At 36.5% G+C, this 15733-nt stretch overlaps 1 protein-coding gene across 1 annotated transcript; it reads right to left on the bottom strand.

The window, feature by feature from the left end:
- Window positions 1-100: 100 nt before the first annotated feature.
- Window positions 101-13758, bottom strand: kcnk4a (potassium channel, subfamily K, member 4a). The gene is made up of 8 exons (XM_051860601.1): window positions 10897-13758; window positions 10068-10191; window positions 8817-9046; window positions 7971-8085; window positions 7734-7894; window positions 6557-6743; window positions 5223-5359; window positions 101-3113 (listed from the first exon to the last, which is right to left on the bottom strand). The coding sequence occupies exons 3-8, from the start codon at window positions 9003-9005 to the stop codon at window positions 2274-2276; spliced, it is 1629 nt and encodes a 542-aa protein (XP_051716561.1). The 5' UTR covers window positions 9006-9046; window positions 10068-10191; window positions 10897-13758; the 3' UTR covers window positions 101-2273.
- Between the last annotated feature and the right edge of the window lie 1975 nt (window positions 13759-15733).

Genomic DNA, 15733 nt, shown 5'->3' with positions numbered 1-15733 from the left:
GCAAATAAATTCATAATAATAATAATGGCTTACCATTTTACAGGTATTATAGACCTGTCAACAATTGTCAAAAATAAGAAATAGAAGAAACATCACTCAATCACAGCTGTGTTTTGTATTCATGACAATGAAATTATAACCAATTTGGCACACAAATAAAATGACATTTCAATTATGTGCATCTTATATCAAAAAGTCTCTATTTGAGACTTTATAGTCAGCTATATCATGCACAATATAAAAAGTGGAATACAGATTAGGGGGTCATAAACAAGCAAGGCACTAAAAACACTCCTAAAATATAACGGCATTTATGAGTTTTTGGTTAAAAAGCAGAATACTAACCTATTAGACTGACATACAATTTACAGTGAATTTTTTTATTATTAAATATTTTAATAACTAAAATATGACAGATGATCACAGTGACAAATCAAACCTTGAAAAAAAAAAACCCAAACATCTGATTTGATGAAGAATCATGTTGCATTGCTGAAATGTCCTCAGCTTTCTGGCTATGTTCAGAATGGAATACTACTGATTTTAAATATATATATATATATATATATATATATATATAATGAGAGAACACATTATACATCTAATTTTATTTTTCAAAGTATGCTATACTGTTGCCACATGACCTCATCATTATGCATGTTTAATTCAGCATCCACTAGTTATCAGTTATCACTAGTTATCACCAACCAGTGTCCACTAGTTATCATTTTGGAAATAAAAATGGTTATTTTGCACTTTTTATTTAACGTTTTCTCAAAATGTCTTACTCCGTTCAATTAACAAATGAAAATAATGGGGTGATGGGTGATGTTACATCAGGTTAATCTGGAAATGGATAGTCAAGGCAAGCAAACTGCATTGTGGGATAGGCTACACTACAGCACACAGTACAGTGCGTTTTATTATTTACAGGATATTTCAGCAAGTGTTGCAGCATTAGAACTTGTTATGCACATTAAACACTACCATTTAAAAGTTTGGGGTCAGTGAGATCTTTTTTCTAAATAAATGAATACTTTTATTCAGCAAGGACGCATTAAACTGAACAAAAGTGACAGTATCTTTATACAATTAGCAATTACAGTATGTACCAACCTCAAACTTTTGAATGGTATTTTACATATACTGCAGGTAGTAGGTAGTAGGTAGTATGCTATTCTGAACAAAACCCCTGTATGTTTGTCTGGGACACAAATAATTTTAATTTAAGCTATATTTACATGCACATTTGTGTTGGTCTGCATCAGTTTGTACAGAGCCCCACAAATGACATGCAGGAAAAAAATAATAGCTAAATTGTGCCCACGATTTCCTAATTAATTCCCTCGATTTGCTAAATTTTGCACACAATTAATAAATTGAGGGAACAAATTAGTAAATTGTGTGCACTATTTAGCAAATCGAGGGAATGAAATAGAAAATTGTGCGCACAATTTAGCAAATCGAGGGAACGAAATAGAAAATTGTGCACACTATTTAGCAAATCGAGGGAACGAAATAGTAAATTGTGCACACAATTTAGCAAATCGAGGGAATGAAATAGAAAATTGTGCGCACAATTTAGCAAATCGAGGGAATGAAACCGAAAATTGTGCACACTATTTAACAAATCGAGGGAACGAAACAGTAAATTGTGCACACTATTTAGTTAATCGAGGGAACGAAACAGTAAATTGTGCACACTATTTAGCAAATCGAGGGAACGAAACAGTAAATTGTGCACACTATTTAGTTAATCGAGGGAACGAAACAGTAAATTGTGCACACTATTTAGCAAATCGAGGGAACGAAATAGTAAATTGTGCACACAATTTAGCAAATCGAGGGAATGAAATAGAAAATTGTGCACACTATTTAGCAAATCGAGGGAACAAAATAGTAAATTGTGCACACTATTTAGCAAATCGAGGGAATGAAATAGAAATCGTGGGTACAATTTAGTAAATCGAGGGAACGAAATAGTTAATGGTGCGCATGATTTCGTAAATTGAGGGAACACTATAATAAATCAGGCGCACGATTTAGCAAATCAAGGGAACGAAACAGTAAATTGTGCACACGATTTAGTAAATCGAGGGAACTAAATGATAAATAGGCTGGACAATTTAGTAAATCGAGGGAACAAAATAGTTAATCTTGCACACAATTTAGTTTTTTTCTTACATGTCATGTGCGGGGCTCCGTATGTTTGGCATCTGTGATGTCAAACTGTGATGTGTATAGCTAAGAGCCCTTGGCCAAATGTTCATTTCTCAGGTTTGAGGTGGAGGGGTCGGAGGATGTGATGGGGGTTGTATTTCATTACTGATCTCCCTCTGTAGACCGATGGGATGCGAGCAGGGAATCTGTCTCGTCGTACTCCTCCTCTTGGGTTTGCGTTGGCGATTCTGTCCAGCTGGTTTGACACGATCGCTAAGAGCGTCTGAAGACTCGTCGATGTACGCCAAGTTCTCGCCAAAAAAGTCCAGAAGGGAGGGGTGGGGTGGAGTGCAGCTGGCAACCATGATGACCGGAACATCCTTTAGACTTCCCAGTGATCTCTGAGACCCCTCGGCTCCAGATTCCAGGTCCTCTGAGTTACGGGAACTGAACGCATATTCCGACCAGGATTCTGACGGAGTCTCGGATTCAGAGACTGATCCTGATTCAGATTCTGAAGGGGACCTGGACATGGCTCTGGACCCGGATCGCGATGGTGGTTTCAGATCTAAACGTGAGATGGATCTTGATGCAGGTCCAACCGTCAGCCTCGATCCTGGTCTCATCTCATACGCCCCATCTACCCTACACCACGACTTGGATCGGGACAGCACTTCAGACCTATTATCAGACGCTGGGGTATACTTGCACGAAGGCCAACCGAGGATCAGATGTCCATTCTCTCGGATAACATCAGCATCGAGGGAGATTCCACGAGCCATTCCTGCCACGCTCAGTCTTGGGTGGCGATGACGGCGGTGCCGCTTTCTTCTGCGTCGCCGCTGGAGCTGAAAGGGGTCGTTGAGATCCAGTGGCACTGGAATACGGAAGTCCATGGACATGTTCTGGATGTTCTGAGTCCAGTCTGTGGCATGAGCTCTCAGCTCCTCCATCTAGAAGTGAAATAAAGTAGCATGAAAACTAATAAAAAGTGACAATAACCCCTGCTTTTTGAAATACAAGTAGTTAGAACGTGGGTAATAACAGCCTAAAAAACATGCACAAAAACGTTGCCATACTATTTTTAACAAACTGTAATTTGGGACAAATCCTAATCTCACACACTATACACTTAAAAAGTTTGGGATCAGCAGGATTTTTTTTTAATCCTCTGGTCCTCTTCTGTCAAAAATGACTAAAAAATGTAACGTTTTGAAATTTGATTTTTTTTTTTTTTTTTTTTCTTCATCCAAATGGGATGACACTTGGTGACTTTTGTCGTATTAGCTATGTGAACACAAAAATCATGGACATGATTCAGATATGTTAAAGAGTCGGAAAAAAAAAAATTCACACTTACATAGGAAATTAATAGGAAATACGAAAAAATATGAAAACTCAGAGAATCTTTTGGTGGTGCAAACTACAATTCTGCCGCTGTGCAGAAAAAAATGCACAGCAATGAAGGGAGGACGCTCTAAAATGTCAAGAGTGCAAAATAGACACACATATATATGAACTAGCGCAACTATAACACAGAGCAAGTTTTTGCAAATGTGTGAAATAAATTCAATAATTCAGCCACAAAGCAGTTAAAAAAAAAAAAAAAACGAACTAACAGCAAGGAAGAGGTTATACAAGACTACAAAACAGACACACCCACTCAAACACACACACACTCACACACACACACAACACACTATTATACACATAAATGAACTGGTGTGGCTGTAACAATATGGTAAAATTGAGCCAAAAAGACTCAATAAGAGGTTGAAATCAGATCAAACACAGATTTATTAAGCTGTGATAAAACATGCCTGTTCATTTTTGTTACATTTTTTATTGAATTTTGATGTTATGTGTAACAAAACGTCCTCCTCTGTGTTCAGGCTTGGCTATAGTAAAATTAATGCAAAACATGACACTTTAAATCAATAAAAAAAAAAATGTAAACCTTGACAAAATGTAGTATTTGAGAATGTCTAAGTATAAATCCAAATCCATAACTCAATAAAAATAAGTATTTATGTCTAAAAAAAAAACACGAGAATTTATTAGCCACTTTATATAGAACTCTATAGGAATCTAGTGGTTACACCATGGCATTAAAAAAAGTTTTTCTTTTTTTACTCCCACCAGATGGCACTAATCTACCTTAAAAAAATTGATTTTAAATGCCTTGTGTCTATTTTAACATGGAATACTGCTTTAATTGAAAAATAATAAAAAAAATATATTAGAAAAAATTGTGTATTATTTCCAATGGGGAAAAATAGCTAATAAAACTGTATAAATATTGCATAGTATCATAAAATACTCTTAAAATTTTAAATAATAATCAAAAAATATTATTGAACAAAAATATATTACACTGGTTTTCCTGAAAAATTTTTTTTTACATTAACCCTTCAACAAAGAGAACCAGAGGGTTAAATGTCTTTCATGCTCACCAAGGCTGCATTTACTTGATCAAAAATACAGTAAAACAGTAACATTGTGAAAGAGAATTACTATTGAAAGTAACTGTTTTCTATTTTAATATATTTTACGATGTAATTCATGTATTCATGTGATGCAAATCAGAATTTTCAGCATCATTACTCCAGTCTTCAGTGTCACATGATCCTTCAGAAATCATTCTAATATGCTGATTTGCTCCTCAAGAAACATTTCTGATTATTATCAATGCTGAGAACAGTTGTGCTGCTTCATATTTTTGTGGAAACTGTGCTATTTTTTTTTTTTTCAGGATTCTTTGATGAATAGAAAGTTTAAAAGAACAGCATTTATTTGAAATAGAAATCTTTTGTAACATTATAAATGTCTTTACTGTCACTTTTGATCAGTTTAATGCATCCTTGCTGACTATCAAATTTGGTCCACTTTGCAGTTTATTCTGGATACAAAATAATATACTAGACAGAAGGAAACCTTCATATCAACATTTAAAATGTCCACGGTTCATTTGGTTGTGCAATATTAAGTAGTTGATACTACAATAACAGACCAGTGTGAAAAACTGAAATGGACAAATCCATTGTTCACTCTCTCTGTCTCACCTCTGCACGCGTCTTCTTTGACAGCACTCTAAGCCAGTTTCCAATCATAGTGAGGATAGATGCAAAATACGCCAGACCAAACACTATCCACAACCACACCAATGGCTTGTACAGGTGCATTCCATCTCTTCTGTTCTCTGGAGTAGAGGAAAGAGAATGATAATGACACATGGGGTGTTCACAGGGCTGCTGCAGCCTAGTGTTTAAAAGCTCAGGGATGGTATGTCGGGAAGATTGCTGCATGATTTGAGGATTGAGCCATGAGCAATCACCTTTGTGCTCATAAGCAAAGCAAAGGAATATTCTGAGTTAAATACAACCAACAACAAACACTACCCTTCAGAAGTTTGAGGTCAGGAAGATTTTTAATGTTTTTTTTTAAAAGAAGTCTCTTATGCTCACAATGGCTGCATTTATTTGATAAAAAATACAGTAAATATTGTAAAATATTTTTACAGTTTAAAACAGCTGATTTCTATGTGAATATATTTTAAAATGTAATTTATTCCTGTGATCAAAGCTGAATTTTCAGCATCATTATTCCAGTCTTCAGTGTCACATGAAATCATTCTAATATGCTAATTTGATGCCAAGAAACATTTCTGATGATCAATGTTAAAAAAAAAATGTGTTGCCTAATATTTATGTGCAAACAATGATAATTTTTTAGGATACTTTGACAAATATAATGTTTAAAAGAACAGAATTTATTTAGAATTAGAATTCTTTTGCAACATTATAAATGCCTTGACCATCACAAAAATTATACAGATAATGTAGTCACTAAAACAGAAAAAGGACTTTGATTAATAAATATGACATGATGAAATACTGACTAAATTTAAAGGGCATGTTCAGCAAAAGACAAGTATAACTAAAATAAAAACTGTAAAAATGAACACTGGCCTGTTTGGAGTACTGACTGTTGAATACATCACATGAAAGTTACACTGGAAACACTGTATTTAAATGGAGTGAATGTAACTATTCCTTTATAAACTGTACTGTAAGTCACTTTGGACAAAAGAGTCTGTAGAATGACAAATTATTACATCTCAAACGATTCTCACAGATAAGAGATTAGTGCATGCACTGGTCTAATATTACAGCTATTACAATTAGTGTCTACGGCTTTAAAATACAGATAATTGGATGATATAAATGTCTGTAACTTTATTGTTGTCTGGGTCTAATGACCACAAAAAAAAATCGAGCAGTTCCAGGCGTAATACAATACTGAGTTCCTTAACAGAATTACCATACGGTCACATGATATAGTAAACTAAATAATATATAATGATTATTGTATGTAGACATGATAATTATCTGTGCACCTGCCACATAGTCCCCAAAGCCCACCGTGGTAAGGGTGATCACAACAAAGTACACTGCTTCCAACAAGCTCCAGCTCTCCATTTTCTGAAACACCATGGTCGGCACGGCGATGAAGACTAAGCAGCCAATCAGGATGGAGAAGACAGCGGAGATTACACGCACACTGGTGGGCTTCACACCCTTGCGCTGTTCAGCAGACAACAATCATGGTGAAAATTATTAAAAGATGATACCCTAGCAACATCCTGACAACTGTGGGATCCCCTACGTCCTAACCAAACATCACATGAAAAACTGAGGTGAACTACATTGTATTTGGCATTCAAGAGGAACATGATGGCATCAGATTACTAATTAGATTTAATAGTTTCCAGTAAGGAGAACAATCTTCTTATGGAGGTCCTGTTTACACATGATATTAAGATGTGTTTTGGTTGATCGGATCACAAGTGGACAACGCTAAATACAGGGTTGAAAAAGGTTTGAGCTTGTCCACTTTCGACCACTTCCAGAGGTAGTTGAAAACGCATTCGACCGGATTCGAACAGCCACTAAAGACACCTACTCTCTGCCTACTGACCTAATGCATAAACATTATATAAGAAGCGCGCTAGCCAGACGGGATTTAAACTTTGTTGGCTGAAGACCCAAGTTTGGTTTGAAAAGTTTTTGTTCTCTCACCATTCCTGATTTCTAACACACACTCACAGCGTTCGGCCGGTCTTGCAGCTGTCAGAGCAGAAACGAAAGCTGATGCTCTCCATATGTTTTTCCGTCGTCTTCGGTCGTGTTCATATGTAAATTGCGTGAGCTTATTTCATCCATTAGATCGAAAGATCTGAAAAAACCCATACATTTACCCATCCATAGACTCTCCCCTCAAAGAAATCAGGACAGAAGTGGTTGAAAGTGGACAAAAGAGACAGATTAAAACACCAGGTGTAAACGGGAATGTCTCCCTCGTCTACTTGTGATCCGATCAACCAAAATGCATCTTAATACCAGGTGTAAACAGGGCCAGAGAGTCAAACTATGGCCCTGATGAAGTTTGCATTGATTTTGTTATCTTCCTGTTTATTACTATGAAGCTGCTTTGAAACAATCTGTATTGTATAGAGCACTATATAAATAAAGGTGCCTTGACTTAATCTGAATTTGTAATGAGAAATCACTTACCAAAAACAAAGTCTCGATCTTTGCCACTGCTCTCCGCAGCAAGGTGCCCAGGTGGTCTCCAACCCCTGCTAACAGTATCCCAAACATGGGGATCCCCACCAGAGCATAAAATATACAGAACAACTGACCCCATTCTGTCTTGGGCGAGATGTTTCCGAAGCCTGGAGAAGAGGAAAACGTGTGAAATCGACCTCACAAGACGATGATGTTCTAAAGTGGAAAATATGTTTATCTCACCGATGGTGGTGATGATGGTACCACAGAAGAAGAAAGCATTTGATGGATCCCATCTGCTGGTAAAATCTGATGTGTTTCTGGCATCCACACCTGCCTCAATGGCATCAACCACTTTCTAATGAGAAAAGATGATAGATTTATCTACATTGGCACAATGGCAAAAGAAAATTAAAATAAAAACTAAATTATATAATATTATATATATATATATATATATATATATATAGTAACAATTTACAATAAGGTTTTATTTGTTAAGATTAGTTAACATGAACTAAGAATGAACAATACTTCTACAGCATTTATTAATCCAAGTTATTAATTTCAACATTTACTATCAAGTATTTGTTTAAATTAGTTAATGCACTGTGAACTAATATGAGCAAACAATGAACAACTGTATTTTTTATTAACTAACAGAATAATGCCATAAAAATATTTCACTGTTAAAGGGATGGATCACCCAAAAATTAAAATTCTGTCATCTTTTTCTCACAAGTTGTTCCAAACTTGTATGAGTTTCTTTCTTCTGTTGAACACAAAAGAAGAAAATTTAAAGAATGTTGGTAACCAGACAGTTGACGGTAGCCATTGACTTCTTTAGTAGGAAAAAAAATACTATGGAAGTCAATGGCTACCGTCAACTGTTTGATTACCAACATTCTTTAAATTATCTTCTTTTGTGTTTAACAGAAGTAAGAAATTCATATTGTTTGGAAATAAGTGATGACAGAATTTTCATTTTTTGGGTGAACTACCCCTTTAACCTTAGTTAATGCAAAATTCTACTATCAGCATATCAATTTAAATGAAAAGTTGATTGATTTTCTCTGCATTCATAATGACCTCCATGAACTCGCTCAGACTGTAAGGCGTGACGCAGCTGTGGTTCTGTAGGAAAGCCATTCGAGATGTCAGCAGCTCGCGGTGAGCCCATTCCTCCCTGGAGGACTCCAGCCAGCCGAACACCAGAGCCCCCAACACCAAATACAGCAGCACGGCTGCCAGGATGGTCAACAGTGTTTTGTACCGCATGGCTATGAGGTGCTGGGCGACGTCAAACAAGATGCCGCATACTGTGGATGAATGTTTTGGAAACATTGACATCATATGTCCATCAGGTTAGGTGGAGCGAAGACAAGAACGTCAAGGGAAATGGTCACGATAATGACATTATCTCTGGTTATCATGCCAAAAGTTATTGGTAAAAAGAATTTGGGGTCACTCAAAAGTAAATCACAGTTTAAATATCTGAATGTCATTGCACTAGATAACAAAATATTAAACAAGTGACATTAGTGACATTGGATGTTGAACTTTTTTGTGAAATGTTCACCTTGAAAAGTCTTAAGTGTAACCTTTATTTTGTTTTCTATTGCCATGACATTCATTTATGTTTAAGAGTGGCCTTAATCGGTTAGTTCACCCAAAAATGAAAATTCTGTCATTAATTGCTCACCCTCATGTCGTTCCAAACCCGTAAGACTTTCATTCTTCTTCGTAACACGAGAATGAACCTCATTGGTTCTCGCTGAAGCTCAAACGTGCTGCGTAATATGAGAATGAACCTCATTGGTTCTTGTGGAAGCTCAAACGTGCTTCTTAACACGATAATGAACCTCACTGGTTCTCGCTGAAGCTCAAACGTGCTTCGTAACACGAGAATGAACCTCATTGGTTCTCGCATGTCATGCGAACATGCTTGAGCTTCTGTTTACCACAACTGATGTGTGAGTTGATGTTTATATGTGAATAAAAGCCTAAATTCAATCTGTTCATCATATAAAGCGATCGAGTCACTTCAGAAAATTTGGACTAAACCGTTCAATTCATATGGATTAGTTTTACGATCTCTTTATGAACTTTTTGAAGCATCAAAGTGTCAGCTGCGTAGCTGTCTATGGAGGGACAGAAAGATCTCAGATTTCATCAAAAATATCTTCATTTGTGTTCTGAAGAAGAATGAAAGTCTTATGGGTTTGAAACAACATGAGTAATTAATGACAAAATTGTCATTTTTGGGTGAACTAACCCTTTAAGTAACAATATTTCTAAGGTCACAGTAAATGTAATAGAAATCAGAGATTAATGATTTACCTTATGACATAAGTTTTTCCAAATCCACCGTTTTCTCCTTCTCCTCCATATCAGCTGCTTACTGTAATGGTTTACACACTCTTCTTGTCTCCGTACAGCCTCTTTCACTGGCCCGTACAAAAACCTGTGAGAAATAATGGTCAAAAATGCTCTAGAAAACCTGAAACTGACTCCAGATCAGCTTTGAGCTTTAGGAGGCTTGACCCAGTCCAGACACATAACAGGGGAGCGGTGAAGGCACAGAGGTACTGAGAAGACAACACATGACGCCATTGAAACAGAACTTCTGGCAAAGGTCTGTGTAAACAGATTGTTCAACAGTCCTCTGACAGGATCTTGATGCTCACCAGGGTTCTCTAGGACTTGTTCGTAGATGCATGGTTACCGTATATTATGGTATATTATTATGTTGTCACCCTCTGTATTTGCATTCATTAGTTTTATTTTACTGTGTTCTATTTTATATTGCATTTATTATGCACATAAATATGCAAAGATTTTTTTGTGGAATTGAAAAATAAAATTATCTCTATTTATATATTTTGCAAAGGACATTGTATGGTTACGGCTCTTACAAAAGAGACATAGCTGGTTATAACATATAAAAACAAAACATCTATTTTTGGAATTAAAAAAAAACACGTTGCTCCAAAGATCAGGCTGAAATATTTTATTTAATAAATGAAAATGACTTTGGTATCACATATAACTGACATACAGATGTTTAAAACCCAGTGCAGTTCAACAGACCTACTTCAACCAATAATACACTTTCACTCTATCTATATTCTTTACGAAACGTGAAGTTGGTGAAGGAATGTTATCTTACCTCAGCGCGCGGTTCCGTCGGGAGTGGGTGACGGTGAGGAGTTCCCTTTCTCCAGCAGACCACTGTGAGGAGGATACATACACTCATCAGGACTTTCCCCATTCCAAAGACTTAACGTGAAGCTGCCAACATGAGAAGAAAAAGAGCAGGGAAGAGACCGAGAGAGAGGAGGGGAGAGAGGTCTGTTTGGCAGAGACACGCAAGAATGCTGACAGTTTATTAATCGGTTTCAAGAGTTTAAAACATCTTTGTTGAGCACTCTTCTCTCTTCTTTCATCTCTTCTTTGTATATAAACCATTGGGGTTATATCGAGATTTTATATTACATATTTTAGGCTCCAAAGTCTAAAAAACTCGGACGGATTGGAACAGTGTTGTTATGAAGAACGCAAGTGAAGTTTCACGTATATAATCCTGTATGCTGATTGGTCAATGCAGCTTACACCGTATCGAAACGAGAGGCATTGTTATATTGTAAATATACCACCTGAAAAAATTATTAATAATTAACATCAGAAATGTGCAATAATAAATGCACAAATAAAATAACATTATAATGTCCAGAAATCAATTTCAGTATTACTTCTATTTAAAGCGGCAGGCCGTAACTTTTTTTGGTTAAAAATGATCCAAAATCAATTTTTGAACAAGTACATAACCAGCCAGTGTTCAAAACTATCTCCTTACCTTAGCTCGATTCACAACGGTAAGCTTGTAATAATGCTTTCTAATTCGGGTGGTACTGGTGGGTTTCCGCGGGAAATTCGAGCATGCAGCCGTACGTCTTTGCCTCATTACGTCACGTTTACATAAAGAAGGAGTCCCAGCTAATAGGCTTGTATGGCATGTGAAGGATGCTGCAGGTGATGCATAATTTATAGCCTCTTCTCACAGCAGCTGCAATAATTAAATTTATCATTTTGATGGCAGATTGTAATCCAGAAAGGTCCAAACGACAATCATCAGTGACAACTGCAGATTCACCCGTAGTCAAAAGCAAAAGACTTCGGACTGCGGAGTGGCTACAGAAATTGAAATCTACAGGTAATGCTAATACACACTAAATACACATAGTCACGCAATGCCGATGTTGTTAACATTAACAATTTGAGAAAGTATAACAATAATAATTTGCACGGTTTGACGTGATCCGAGCTAAGCAATCGTTTGATTTAATCACCATTGGCAGCGCGATTTATTGTAATGCTTTTTTTTCCCTCAGTTGGTCAGAACAAAAGTGGCAGATATGTTACTTACTTGTTCAGATGATATTTTCTGATGAAAATTCTTATTTTGGTCACACTTCCAAGACGTAGAATCTGTGATTCAGAAGTATAGTATCCACACCGATGTGGTGACTGACAGCAAACATTTGATTCATCCGCGATGAGGAGCCGTGTCAATGCACAACCTTGTAAAGATGATAATTCCGCAAACTGCAATTGCAGGTTTCAAACAGAGATGGCGACAAAGAGGCAAAACTTACAGACTGCAGCTTTAATTTAAAGACATATACAGGTGCTGGTCATATAATTAGAATATCGTGAAAAAGTTCATTTTTTTATTGTAAATTATTTTAAAAAATGAAACTTTCATATATTCTAGATTCCCTACATGTAAAGTAAAACATTTCAAAAGTTTTTTTTTTTAAATTTGTTGATTAGAGCGTACAGCTAATGAAAGTCCAAAATCCAGTATCTCAAAATATTAGAATATTTACATTTGAGTTTCATTTAATGACCATCCCTACAGTATAAATTCCGGGTATCTTTTGTTCTTTGAAACCACACTAATGGGGAAGACTGCTGACTTGGCAATGGTCCAGGAGACAATCATTGACACCCTCCACAAAGAGAGTAAGTCACAGAAGGTCATTACTGAATGGGGTGGCTGTTTACAGAGTGAAATATCAAAGCATATTAAATGCAAAGTTGACTGGAAGGAAGAAATTGGGTAGGCAAAGGTGCACAAGCAACAGGGATGACCGCAAGCTTGAGAATACTGTCAAGTAAAGCCAATTCAAACACTTGGGAGAGCTTCACAATGAGTAGAATGAAGCCGGAGTCAGCGCATCAAGAGTCACCACACTCAGACATCTTCAGGAAAAGGACTACCAAGCCACTTCTGAACCAGAGACAACGTCAGAAGCATCTTACCTGGGCTAAGGAGAAAAAGAACTGGACAGTGAACAGTGGTCGAAAGTCCTCTTTTCAGATAAAAGTAAATTTTGCATTTCATGTTGAAATCATGGTCCCAGAGTCTGAAGGAAGACTGGAGAGGCACAGAATCCAAGCTGCTTGAAGTCTAGTGTGAAGTTTCTGAAGTCAATAATGATTTGGGGGGGCCGTGACGTCTGCTGGTGTTGGTCCATTGTGTTTTATCAAGTGCAAAGTCAATGCAGCCATCTTCCAGGAGATTTTGGAGCACTTTATGCTTCCATCTGCTGACAAGCTTTATGGAGATGCTGATTTCCTTTTCCAGCAGGACTTTAGCACCTGCCCACAGTGCAAAAACCACTTCCAAGTGGTTTGCTGACCATGATATTACTGTGCTTTATTGGCCAGCCAACATGCCTGACCTGAATCTATGGGATATTTTCAAGAGAAAGATGCGAAACAGTCGATCCAACAATATACAGATGATCTGAAGGCTCAATAGTGCCTCAGCAGTGCCACAGGCTGATCACTTCCATGCCACACTTCACTGATGCAGTAATTTGTGCTAGGAGCAAGTCATTTGCTGTAATATGTCCTGCCGATCAAGTATTGAGTGCACAAAAGAACATACTTTAAAGAACTTGAACTTTTCTGTTTTGCAAATCCATTTTTTGATTGATCTTAGGAAATATTCTAATTTTTTGAAATACTGGATTTTGGACTTTCATGAGCTGTACGCTCTAATCATCAAATAAAAAAAATAAAAAAACTTTTGAAATGTTTTACTTTACATGTAGGGAATCTAGAATATATGAAAGTTTCATTTTTAAAAATAATTTATAATAAAAAAATGAACTTTTTGATGATATTCTAATTATATGACCAGCACCTGTAGAACTCATGTTTAAAGTGATAGTTTCATCCTTACATCTACTAATACAGTATGTTGTTAGTCTCTAGAGTATTTACATCAATGATTTGTGTGTCCTAGTGGTAGAATTTTTAAGCGTGCCAGAAGTTCTGGGTTCTAATCCACCCATTTACATATTTTTTTCTCAATAAAAGCAGAGATGTTCAGCAGTGATTGTAAATCAAGAGCAGGGACACGTTTGCGAGAAAAAAAAAATTCCAATTGGAATGAAAAGAATTGTTCGTCTGTGTGAAGACTGCGCAGTGTGCACGAGCGCTCAGCATTTCAAAAACAACACATTCCAGCACCAGATCGCCTCTTGTTTAACTCAAACAAACAAATTGCTAATCAACTGGAGAGGTTTCTTTTGTAGGTACATCCATGCCGTGAAAGGTTTCAAAAAGTGGTGGGGACAATATTGACCCTGGAAAAAAGTGTCCCACCCGCAAATTATGCCTATGCTCATACCTAATTAATGATGTCAGCCATGGACCATGGTGATGACCCAGCACTGAATGGACTAGACGTCTGTCATCCGTGGACAGAAGCGCAATGTTAAATCAACGTCAGACATGAAAGCTCAGAATTCAAAACATTCACTGTAAGGACCGCAGTGGGCCCTCTGAATCCAGCCAAAGCTCAAGAGAGAATAAACAGAACTCCCTGACCGAGCTGATGTAAAGACCAAAATGGCCTTTAAATCCTTTAAAAGCTCTGATATGGGATATCACATCACTAGACATGCCTTTGATTTCTGCTCCAACAATGACTAACATTTCGCTTTTGAAAACACAAGTGCATAACACCATGTTCATGAGTTATCTGAATCTATTACAAAACAGGTTGTTTAACTGTGGACACTATTTGTGATAAAAGCAGGTTTGTGTGATGGCAACAGTCCTTTTTTTTTTTTTTTTTTTTTACAGATGAATAGAAATGTTAAAAAAGCATCCACTCTAGACTCAACACGGACTCTTCGAACAACCTGTTCAGCCAAAAGACACAAACGGAGAGTCTTTAAAAATACAGAGAGCCGAAGTGTTGTACTTAACTCTCTAAATGACTGATTAGATTGGATAACCGTCGCACTGAATCCACTTTGTTTAGAAAAGCTGCGTATAGATCTGCTGCACATGAATCTTAAATCTTTTGTAAAATAATATGCAATGTAACAAAAGGATGGGGTAAAAGTGGTTTCAAATCCACAAATAAGATGTATGGAAAAAACAAACAAATGGTTTCACAAAAAAAAAAAGAAAAAACTCACTAACAAAAAATAAAGCAAAGCTGACTAAATTTGCGTGTAATTTGCAATAATGACTGGCTAATTATGGAAGCTTGTTTCAGTCACTAAATAAAAAAATAAAATAAAAAAATGCAATTGCGACTTTTTATCTCACAATTCAGACTTTTTTGAATTGCGTCAGAATTGAATAAATTGAATTAATTGAATAAAGTCAGAATTGCTTTTTTATACCAAATGCGAGTTATTTTGCGAGAAAAAAATTGTCTGTTTTCCTCACAACTGGACATTATAACACGCAATTGCGAGTTTATACCTCACAATTCAGAGAAAAGTCTTAATTGCAAGATTTCGCTTTTTTCCCCTCGCAATTCTGACTTTTTTCCTTGCAATTGCAAGTTTATCAAGCGATTCTGACTATAACTTACAATTCTGACTTTATAACTCACAATTGTGAGTTTCTCGCAATTCTGAGAAAAAAGTTAGAATTGTGAGATATAAACTCGAAATTGCGAGAAAAGTCAATTG

Source organism: Ctenopharyngodon idella, chromosome 14, assembly GCF_019924925.1.
Source record: "Ctenopharyngodon idella isolate HZGC_01 chromosome 14, HZGC01, whole genome shotgun sequence".
NCBI classification, from domain to species: domain Eukaryota; kingdom Metazoa; phylum Chordata; class Actinopteri; order Cypriniformes; family Xenocyprididae; genus Ctenopharyngodon; species Ctenopharyngodon idella.
The sequence above is the reverse complement of the archived record's forward strand: the minus strand, read 5'-3'. Positions and strand labels throughout refer to the sequence as shown.